At 35.5% G+C, this 12245-nt stretch overlaps 1 protein-coding gene across 1 annotated transcript in view; it reads left to right on the forward strand.

Moving 5' to 3' along the window:
• Positions 1-10309, forward strand: part of ACACA (acetyl-CoA carboxylase alpha) — a 144644-nt gene extending 134335 nt beyond the window's left edge. Inside the window, exons 54-55 of the mRNA XM_053457694.1 lie at positions 6874-7010; positions 9710-10309. Of these exons, the coding sequence (XP_053313669.1) occupies positions 6874-7010; positions 9710-9836 (264 nt within the window). The 3' untranslated portion in view covers positions 9837-10309. The remainder of the gene's footprint in view (positions 1-6873; positions 7011-9709) is intronic.
• Positions 10310-12245: the final 1936 nt, after the last annotated feature.

Genomic DNA, 12245 nt, shown 5'->3' on the forward strand with positions numbered 1-12245 from the left:
TAATATCCCATTAGAAAAGGATTGGTATTTTGTATACAAATCTGTTTGTGGATATGCTGCTATTATAAGGCATATCCCCTGCTGTGAGCGGGCTTGCAGTGGATCTAAATCAGGGCTGGAAAAGTTAAGTAGAGCGCCAAGTTACGGCTCTGTGTTAATCACCCAGCCAGACACTCTGATGAATGAAGGTCTATATTGGAAAGTATGAAGCTGGACTTCTTTGGTGTGGCCATAAATGTCAGCCTGTTGTGGTGAACTGGGGAAGTCACCCAAACTATGACTGTCTAAAATGGCAGCCTCCAGCTCTGCAGATAAAAGACGTTAATTGGAATAAAATCAAATCACTGGTTCTTTAATAAAAACAATTTGCATATTTTGCTTGCTGGAGGGATGGGTTGATCTCTTGAACGGGGTATAACGTAGGCCTTTGCAGCCCCTGTGGTGCAGGGGTCCCCAGTGCTTATTTGTGCAGAGGTGGCACATTTGAAGCTGACATTAATGACTTCTGCTGCTAATGACTTATATAATTGTAATTTAGCAATTTGTAATTTAGCACCACCTACACAGCCATCATTATTCTAATGAGGCCCTGGGCAAAATGTATTTTTACATGTATACAGTCTATTTATGAGTGTTCATGTATCGAGTACTCTTTTCTAATCATATGGAGTGTTTTAGTTTATTAAAAATAATGCAATTACTACATGTAAGCATTTATCGCCACTCTAACCATTCAAAACTTAACTTACATTTAATAATTCACAATTCCAAGTATGGGATATATCAAGCTCATTAAAAACAAGTATAGTACCTGTCCTCACTCACCTATAAGTTTACATTTCTGCTTGAAAGGGTAGAGTTTGGCCTGCCTTGGTCACAGGACGGTTTAAAAATTAATTCTGATCCACGTATCTGTATTCTTATCTAGAACTATAATACAATTAACACTTTGAAGGCTATGAGAATGGCGTATATATTAGTATTATTTTTGCGAATGAAAGTGCACTACAGTGTTGTGATTCAGGATTTGTGCAACAAACGATCAGGTTGCTGAGCAGACAATATCTGCAATCAGAGCTAAGCTGAGCAACCAATTAGCTAAATGTTCTTATGAGGGTGTTGTGGTTGATTTTCATCTTGAAACATATCTCAAGTGACCCATTGAGCCAACTGAGCAAGTGTTCCCCTAATGAAAGGGATTAGCTCAAACCGTGAGTTATGGATAAGTTGAGGGAAGGCCTAGTTGTTGCTGCGTAATGAGTCCTGGAATTTCATCTTACTGATGTTTGTACCTAAGCATTACGATGGCCAACTCGGCACGTCTTGCTGCAGAATACTGCAGTTTCTCCTTGACTCACTGTTTATGAAATATTCTGAAGGGCTGTAAATTCCTAACTATATTTATACACAATTTATTCACATGACTGACATATAAAGTGACCTCTAGTATGCATAATTTGTGCAAATAAATGGCATAAATATTTTTTACCTTTACATAAGTGGCTCCCAACCCGGTTGTGAAAGCACATCAATGTTTGAGTTTTTACTAGGGGCCCAACAAAGGACCCCTAATCCTTTTATCTTAGGGCTGTGGGGGGGAATAACAAAATCACAGACATGAAACTGAATCATTACAAGCAAAACAGAAGAATAGCCATTTTCCCTTAGTCATTTCTTGAGACATTTATGTGTAATAGTTTTGTACTTGTTTATACTATATCTATGTTTTCAAGTGCATGAACATATAATTCAAACACTGCTTTAGGCTGTCACTGGGGCCATTGTGCTTGTATTATTTCGATGAGTACAACCAACAGACTAGGGATATTGTTATAATTCAGCTTTCAGCAAAAAGTTCTAAAAATATGATATGGCATTTTGGTAATTTATTTCCTTGTGGCTGTAGAAATCACTCTGCCTCCGTTAGCAAAGGTAAACACAACCACATGAAGAAAAAATGTTTCTTACCCTGATCTGGCCTAACAAAAGAGTGTGCTACAGCACACCTTACTTCCCAAGTGTCTCTGTTTAAGATGATCAGTCCCTCCTTCTGACCCAAATCTTTCTGTTCCTTTTTCTTTACACGATGTCCCTCTTTTCTAGGCACTCAGAATGGGTATCCTGGGTATGATTGTATCATAGCATTCTACAGCCCTAAAAGTCATACATATGTATATGAAAAGCAGAAATGTGTTCATAATAAAATACATTATCCTTCTATGCAATTTGCAATTGCATAGATGACAGTTAATTAGGTCACAAACCGAAACTGACAGTAAATTAACTAATTAGCTACTAACGACAGCATATTTTGCCACATGCAAAGAGACCTGTAATTGGCAAATATGGCAAGTACTTTCAGGAAACATTTTGGTTGATGTTATATAGTAAGAGCATGCAGTAACTGTTACGTTCTCTGACATTAGACATATACTTCCTAAGATTATGAAAAAACAAAGGGTTTATTCATTAAAGGGAGTGTTGATCAAAGATTTTGTAGGATAGTTATGTTTCAGCTTCTTGACTTCACAATGCAGTATGGCGGGCCATCCTCAGTAAGCTTCTGCTGCAGGAAGAGTATGCCTGGCCATGTATAATACATTCTGCAGTCTCTTTAACCATTGAATTATGCATTATACATGGCCCTCCTCAATGTGTGCCCAGGCATTGTGTATATGTGGTGCAAATGGAGTTTGCATACTTCCAATAGGTTTTTCCATTTGGCAGAAAGGCAAAAGATGCATCAAGCTTGGAAGATTCAGAAAGTGTTTTATACAGACGTGCTCTAATGTGCAAGGGAAGACGGAAGGGAATAGTCATTTAAAAAAAAACCCCAACATGACTGTTCCTTAATATAATATATAATATATATAATCCATATAGAAAAATAACAGAACAACTCCTTTGAATCATATGTTGCATGTTGTGTACTGATTGTGATTATTTTATTTTGGAACCCTAAATGTTTGGTGATTACAGGCCATCATCAGCTTTTGTTATCCGGTAAACTGCTGTGTAGATCAGATACACAATAATGTGTTTTGGACAATCATGTCCGCTTGTTCGCACAGTCAATGATTGATATCTTAACATTCAAGATACAGTTGGTAATTTCCTTTTTCTGAGTCAAAAACACACATATGCAATACATACATCAACAAGCTGGCTATGCAGCTCGGGTGTAAGGGTTTTTTTTGTGTGTGTTTTTACTGTGCATTTATCTCTGTTCAGATATAGAGGAAGCTGGTACGTCTGAAAGGTGGAGGCATTCAACGCCTAACATCTGCAGAAAAAGCTCTATTTTCCTCTGGCAAACCGGTGTCCATGTTTTATATCACATAGTGGTAAAGCAAGATAATGTATGCAAAGCTCCCTAGACTGCATTTTTCTGCATTGCTATAGCTTTATGATGTAGTTAATCATAACAGCTCACAACGGAATTGTAGTGTTTGAATGGTTAAGCATCGCATGCAAATCTTGGCACAAATATTTTCCTAGTTGAGGTGGATTTGCTGGTTGGTATAAACAGTGTTTTCCTCTGGCATTCGTAAAAAAAGGTATACATTGGGAGATATAGCAGAGCTGTCTTAAAACAGTTTCTGCTGCTTTATCAGTTATAGTTCTTTCGTACAGTGCATGCTTATTTCCTTCGGAATTTAAGGTTAGGCTTTCAGTGCTATCAAAAAAATATAAACAAGGTCAAAATATAGTTTATGTAATCAGGTATGCATACACACACACACACACATACTCTCTCACTCTCAACAAAGGTTTCTTTTATTTCTGCATTATTCATTAATTTAACAGTTTTGTTTTTTTTACATGACATTTAAAAAATATATTTCCAAGAGGCCCCACTCTCAAATCTTTCTGTAGTTCTTCAGACCTGAAAATGGTCTGATGGTAGAAGAAAATACCAGTCTGAATTTTATTGGGTAGATCTATCGACGTCTAGCTATTTAGTTATTACACAAGATTCCCCAGTGGTATAGAAATGTTGGGCATGATGGAATTCTCTCTGTACGTTATTTACCACCCAAGTCCAAAACCAGTGGCTTTGTTTTTAAGGATTGAGAGCAAATCTCCATTCCAAGTTCAATGTCTGTCCCTGTTACTATGTCTTGTGCTGGAGCTATGATTGTCTACCTATTATTAAATACTGTTTTTGCATAAATAATATAAACATTCCATCTGGATCCATTTACTTTCCTTTAGGACTATAAATTAGGGGCCTCCAGACAAATTAAAGAAAAAAAAACATTTTCTCTCAAACACTACATTACAAAGAAATATTATCTTTTCTTTTGTAAAGCCCAACATTCTTGCAGCCCTACAAAATAACCAGTTAATGAGAGTTAAAGATAAGCTGCATTTTGTAAATGCACTTTTATTTCACTTTCAGCCAATGCTGTTTTTAAAAATACATTTAATTTTTAATTAGAAAGTACTCAGAGTTGTAGTAGGGCTAAAATGGAACCCAACTTGGGATTTGACATTCGAGGTGAGGAGCGAGTTTGCAGGTGGGTTGAATGTTTTAACTCACAGACTTCATTATCTTTATAAGAAGCCAAACCAAGTGAACCTTTTCATGAAGAAGGACCACATTGGCCCATATGCGTACCTAAATTAGTGAATAAATCTTCCCATACTAAGAATTATTCGAGTCATCTTAGTCCCTCTTGCAGGAGAAGCCTACTGTTCCATAACGCTTAGTGAATTTGGCAAATTACAATGTTCAAGCCTAACAAGATAGCATGACCACAGAAGGAATTGGGTATACCGGGTCCATTTTTTGTTCTTACTAAATGACACATCACACTATTGCAGAACAAAATATCAGTCTAAAATATATGACTTTATTTATGCTCAAAAACGATATATGGTTATTGAACTTCGTCTATTTGAACTGGCAAATTAGTGTTTGCAGTCTCAGGGTATTTGGGGTTTTATGGTCAACCCTCTCCTGCGGTGCCAAATTGACCGAAATGTTTCCTTTATGTGCCCAACTATTATATTATGCACTAAACTCATTGTTGCTAAGATTTTGTTTTAGCAATAACAGAGAAGGATTGTGCCTTTAAATCACAAGCTCCGTGTTTAATTACCCAAACCAAATTACATAAATATGAATGAGCACTAATGGTATAACTTGGCTTTGTGGGAGACAAAAACAAACTGATTTCTAAATGATTTGTAAAGAAAATGAGGAGTGAGAGGAACTATTAGGTTTTAAACACTCTTAAATGATAATGTAGCCATCCATCCGGCAACATGAAAGCTGAGGCATATCTACCCAGAATGCTTCACACACAGCTATAAAAGTACTAAACACTTTTAAATAGGTAGAACACACATTTCCCTTTTTCTGCTCATTTTAACTGTTCCACTTAGTTCTAATAGCTTTGTACATTTGATTGATCAATTTTGCTTTTCAAAATATCTAGTTATCAGCCATTAGCAGAACCAATACTATGTATAAAGTCCATATATTTAGTACTGTGTGTTAAATGCATATATTTGATTCGTCATATCAAAAAGGGTCTATAATGCTATCAATAATACGTCCCCAAACTCATAATATTGTATTTATTAGGGGTGACCATTTATTTAAATGTACGTATACTGAACCAAAAACACGGAACACTCCACCCTTCTCATAGTCTCAAGCGCCTTCTTTAGGAAAGACGTTCTGTGTTTGGGTCTTTGGGTCCCTTTGTCCATATTTCTTCCTCTGACATCCCTCTTTGTGTGAGTGCAGAATGATTGGCGTTATAAGTGTTTCACAGTGTTCTAAAAAGTCTCAACAAAACCTGATAAAATATGTTTATAAATAATATACAACTTGTCTTCTTCTAAATCCCTTAGTTTGTAATAAACATAGCTACCAATAGGATACAATAATTTCATATTTTTGTGTTGGTGGAAGGCAAAGGGTTTCCTTTTATGTATGTGTAGATATATCGTTTTCCGGGATGGTAAAATGGTTTTTATTTTGTGGGGGGTTTTTTTTACTTATTTTTCTATTTTTCACTTTTCTTTATAACTATTGTTTGTTTTTTTCACTGCTTTAACAGAGAGCAGCGCAGCATAACTGGAAATCCTGTTAGTATCTTTACAGACACCAGAGTCCCGTTATGTATATTTATTTTTTTCAGTTTTATTTGTATTTTCCTTTCTTCTTTTGAAGAGGGGGCGCATACTATATTGCGACCAGCTGCTGTATGGGTGGCCATGTGTTCATTTGCATGTAAAAACGTTGTCTACCTTTCTCTATAGAAAGACACGGGGTTACATGTAGCATGGGCTTGGCTCTAGGAGCCGTCACATACCTGGAGGTAGGAATGGCTTTTGCTTGTCCCAGGCAGCCAGCAGTTTCCAGTCCATGCAGAGATCCCTTTCCTGACTGACAAGGATGCTCGTCGTTCTGCACTTAAGACGTGGTTTTCACAACACGTATACTCATCACTTGGTCAATTGGTTCAAAATGTACCTGCTAGAGATGACAGACCCTCAGCATCTAGCTTTGGTTGTGTCTAAAGCTTGGTGGTGCTGTGTGATAAATAATCAGGACCTTCATGGCAGAACATATAGTTAAATTTCTTTGTTCAGCTTTTTTTGTTCTTTTATATATTTCTGAACCTTTTGCGAGCCTAATAAATATGTAACTATATAGCGACTTACATTGCTTTACTGCTATGGTGCACCTTCCGTATGTTTGCTGATCAGTTGTATTACTAGTTACCATTCCCAGTTTATTTTGCAAAGAAGAGTGGGAATATCCTCTCTGCTAGGAATAATAAAATGGATTCAATTGTACAGCGCTTTATAAAACAATAAATAATAATAAAATAAAAATAATTCCTCCGCTTGCAGGCTTACTTGTGGGATGACAATAAAGATGTTGTTGAATGGCTGGAGAAGCAGCTGACCGAAGAGGAGGGTTCCCGCTCGGTGCTGGATGAAAATATAAAGTACATCTCCAGGGATTATATACTAAAGCAAATTCGCAGGTAACTCAACGCAAGTGGTGTATATGCTTCAACCCAGATATTATGTGTGTATATAATACACAGAGGTTTAGAACTGGTTAATGTAAGGGTTGTCTCTCTGTCAAACATAATTTTATATTTCAAATGAAAAATAGAAGAGAGGGCTTTTATCACACCAGAACAAACAACTTATCTTTGAGGATTCCATATGGAACAAGGGAGTACAAATTCCTTGAAAATATGAACACAAAAAATAAAATAGAATATAGTGTATTATATTCCGGTATAAAAATATCTCCATATAAATTTCTGTAGGTTTTACACTCACTCTTTTAAGAGCAACATACTGCTCTATTTTAACAACGCAAAATGAGGTTGTCCATAGGTAATAGTAGATCCTCACTAGGTTATTTCTGTTTCCTTAGGCAGATTTAGACAAACATATAAGTAAATAATGAAATTTTGTAAAATGGCATTGACATTCTGGAAACATTGCTTCCATAGAAGAGACACTAAAGGATTGATGCAGCTTTTTTTTAGTTATTTACCTGGTGCAGAATATTATTATTATTCTTATAATTTTGTTTCGTTGTAAAGAGACATATGGATACTAAATTGTAACTCATTTAAAACTCTAGTCCTTTCTTTTTTTTACGAATTCATGCCTCCAATATAGCTGTTTGTGATTGAATAATAGAAACTGCGATTAGAGTTTTAGTAAGAATGAAAAGTTCCCCAGGAGCATCCAATAACTCTACAGTCAAGTTATTCACCCAAATGTATTTACTTATTCAAAGAGATGCCTTGTTTTCTTTAATAAAAACTGAAAATAGAAAAAAGAAAATATATTTTGTTGTTTAATAGAATAGAAATGCATCGGCAATTTGCTTTATTTACCTCTACATACATTATATGAATATAAGTTTGATTCTTAAAGATTTTTTTTATTTATTTTTTTTAACCTCCCTTTACGCTCAGTACCAACTGTATTGCATATCTCCTGCAGTTAATTAATTCCGGACAACATGGTTGTACATGTACCTTTAAGACCAGAAGTGTTGAGGCATTAATGGCTCCTAGGATCATAAAGCATTATCACCAACTAATGATTTCAACTTCAATTCTTTCCGGCTGTGAAAAGCCAAGTCTGCTTCGGCTGCGCAGGAACACTGCGTTCCGGAAGCATGACTCAACATGAAAATATTTTCTCCTTCAAGAGTTGTTGTGAGCACTTCATCCACCCTAGCCGAATGATATTACATGGGGGCAGCTATAATACATTGCTGCCTAAGATCAACTTCAGATATCCCGAAGCTACAGAAAGATACCACACAGTTATTAGGATGCAATTGACACTGTCATTGCATACTGTTTTGGCTGCAGGGGAAAAAAGCAAAAAGCCGTCAATGACATTATTTTTAGATCACTGGCCAAAAGTACAAAGCCGTTTGCATTAATTCAGTGCAACAATGAATGTAAGCTGACAGTTTTATTGACACAATTTCTCACATATTTTTACTGGCTTTCAAAAGAAAAAAAAATTAGTAATACCTCCACCAATATATTACATGCTTGTACTCCTTGTTCAACTAAAAATGAAAGCTATGAGAGAAAAGTGTCAGCTGATACTCAACTGTTAGAGTATGCAAATAAAGTATTTGAAATCTGCAAAGAAAGAAATTGGTTTTAAAATTTAAAAGACGCCTTTGCTATTTGAACGTAAAAAAGAGTAAAAAAAAAAAGTTTTCGGTTTCAAAACCATTGGCGTTTCCCTACTGCTGTGGTTAGTAAGGGGTTAATCGGACTATGTATTATAACAAAATTGCAATTCCCCCCCCCCCGACGAACAATGTAGCCATAGCATGTGTGTCTTAGGTATGAGTGTGAATTTACATAAACATCTGTTTCAGTAAAATTATATAATGTAAATTGTAATTAATAACTGAAACACAAGGCATACATCTTAACTCGTAGTATTAGTCTCACATACAAAACAATTAACATAATTCCAAGGAAATTTAATCAGGGGAAAATTAAGTTCATATATATGTATATATATATATATATAGTAACATAGTTCATAAGGTTGACAAAAGACCAAAGTCCATCAAGTTCAACCTATATCCCTTTGATATATATATATAGCTATATATATATATATATATATATATCTAGATATATCTATATATATCTATATATATATATATATATTTATTTTTTATTATTATTTATTTTTTTACTTGGACCATTGACCAATATGGATCTGGTTCCATAATTCTATGTTATGTTATCTTTATATGTTCCACCACTGGATTGTCAAAATGCATTCCAATATTTTTACTATGAATATGTATTTTTGGATATGGTGTGATCACCCACAGGGGCCCCTTTTTACCATAGACAAATCACTTCTGCAGAGAAATTTTTCTGTGGATGGTGAATTTTTTGGGTGTACGGCAAGGCATAATAAGGGAATTCCTGGCTTTATGTCAAAGCAGATACTCTTCATTTGTAAAGACTTATGCTTTCTATACCGATACCTTATTATACCGTCCTCATTTTAGGCAATTCTAGAAGTCTAGTGGCCTTACAAAAAAAAATGTAAGATCTTAACATTTAAAAAAAAAAAATGTATTTAATATATGGCTTATATTACTTTAATCCAAATGCATTGCCTGCATGTTTTAATATATTTGCTTACTGCAATTTTCTTTTTACAGCTTGGTGCAAGAAAACCCTGAAGTTGCTATGGATTCTATCGTGCACATGACACAACATATTTCACCAACCCAGAGAGCTGAAATTGTGCGCATTCTCTCAACCATGGATTCCCCGACTTCAGCATAGAGTTATCAGAAACCTCAAACCGACCTTTATTTCCACGCAACTGCTGCATCCCAAGCGTAACACAAAACATACAATAATTGTCAGATGCAATGCAGGAAAATGTTTAGGGTGTCAGTTAACATGTAGAAAACATATTTATAAACGTACTGATTTAATTTATAAAACTGTATTGTAGTAATAGACCTAACATGTCAAAATAACAAAGCACTTCGAAGTAATATTTTAGTCACACTTGCATTTGTGTCTAAGATATTTGCTACTAAGTTCTTTATGTTTACTTTTAGTGTATGTGTGTGTTTGTTTTTTTGTGTTTTCTTTTAATCTAATGCTATGTTTTGCTAAGCAGTGTTATCATTTGGGTTTTTGACTGGAAAAGCAAGAAACTGCACCATGATAATACCTGTTGGATGTTTTATTGTAGTAGAAACTGTAATCTGAGGATGCATTGTCCAATGAAGTCTGCTTTGCTACCATGTCATGTTTTTTTTTTCTTCTTCTAATGCCTTGTTGCCAGATGTGGCCATGAATACCAGACCCTGGCCTCATCTCAAACCAGAGGCTCCTATATCTTACAGGATTTCCCTTTGATATGATTATGTTTTATGGAGTTTTGTATGTCTTTTATGAGGTATTGAAGTGTATAAATACTTGTTAATGTGGTATACACAACTAAAGACCAAACAGAAATTGAGTCAAAAATACCAGTGACCAAAAGACATTATTCTTCCATCTACTACCTCCGTATATTGAACCTCTATATTGAAATATAGCTTTTTTTAAAAAAAAAAATAATATATTTGTAACAATGCTTCAGTTTGCGGAAGAATTTTTTCTGTAGCTTTTATGAGCAGGTACGATCTATAGTAAAACAGGGAATAATATTTTATTAATCTGAAATTAGATATTTTCGGTCAATTAGCCTCTATTAAATAATACCTAAACGCATGAAAATTAGCCAAATTTATACAGGTACGCAGAAAAATGTGTCCGTACCTGTCTTTGTCATGTCAGCTCTAAATTAAAGGACACTTCACGTGTTTGAAATATATCAAATCCATCTCTCTATGGAGTATTAAACACAATTTATTTTCATTTGCTCAGGTGACTGCCTCTCTCACCGGTGGGCTCTTTTTTTTCCCTCTCTCTCTACAACTCATAAGCATTGGTAACCCCAGCAACAGTGAAATAAAAATGCATCTAATAGCCTGGAGAGGGAAGAGAGATGTATTCCTTCATGCACATTTTCACGTACCGGCATCTATCATAGATATTTTATAAGGCATTTTCAAATGGAATGTGAAGGTTTCCTTCACAATAATGTGCTAACCAGCGAGCTTCCATTTGGTAATGGTAATGGAGGCAAGGGGATATTAATAAAATAGATAATTTGGTGTGATGGAAGCAGTATGGGAGAGAGAGAGAAGAATATGCATTCTTTGTGCATTGAACACTGAATACTAAACAGATGCAAAGTTAGTGAGGCAGAAATAGTGCAAACGACATATTGACTAAAAACAATGTTATATTATGTTTTAATCATGGCCGTGAAGAAATCTTTAACAGGATCTGGCACAATGCTTTCAAATGAACATGTACACTGGTTTTAAATTAGGTAAGCAAGACAGAAGGCATGCCAAGCGTAATGATGTCTCCCCGTGTCTTGCTTGATCCTCTTCCTCTGTGAATTCTGTTTCCCTTCATTTGATCCAATACAAGAGATGCAGCCACGAGGATGGAAGTAGGATAATGTGTAGGCGATGTTTGCTGCTTAGTTCATTAAATGTATAATCCTTCGCTATAGTTTTTAACTCCTAAGCAGCCCACTATACTTCATTTATATTAGGTGTGAGCCAGCATTGTCAAGACATAAAAAGTATTATTAGCAATTTTATATTTTGAAAAGTGAATCTAATGGCTCAAAATGGTTCATACAGTCATTTTTATTTGGGTTTTAGGATAATTTCACATCCCTTTTTGTCACAGCACTAAATGACCTAAATGTTTTCCCAACAGCCATGTTTTTAATATGCGTGACAAAATGGATCTACCTCATGGCCTGTGTGTGCAATCTGTAATATTGCTTTGATTCTCATCGTAACAAGCAAAAATTGAGATGCGGGTAGGGTTATACACCAATTACATCTTGGGGCAGTGTTCTTCAACCCCCCCTCCATTAGCAAGTGCAATTACGGGGTTAAATACCATTGTACAATACAGCGTGGGCTGAGTGGAAACCCTGACAAGATGGGCTTCTCGAGACGTATCCAAGAGTAACTGCAACCACTCATGCCATTCTGTTTGTAGATGCTTGCAGAGTAACAATCAGAACTTTTTTGAAGTATTTAGTTTACGTGGCTGTCGGCTCATCGGGAAAGATATGGTATTTTCTGCCCGTAAGCACTGAACATT

Source organism: Spea bombifrons, chromosome 2 (assembly GCF_027358695.1).
Source record: "Spea bombifrons isolate aSpeBom1 chromosome 2, aSpeBom1.2.pri, whole genome shotgun sequence".
Taxonomy (NCBI): Eukaryota; Metazoa; Chordata; class Amphibia; order Anura; family Pelobatidae; genus Spea; species Spea bombifrons.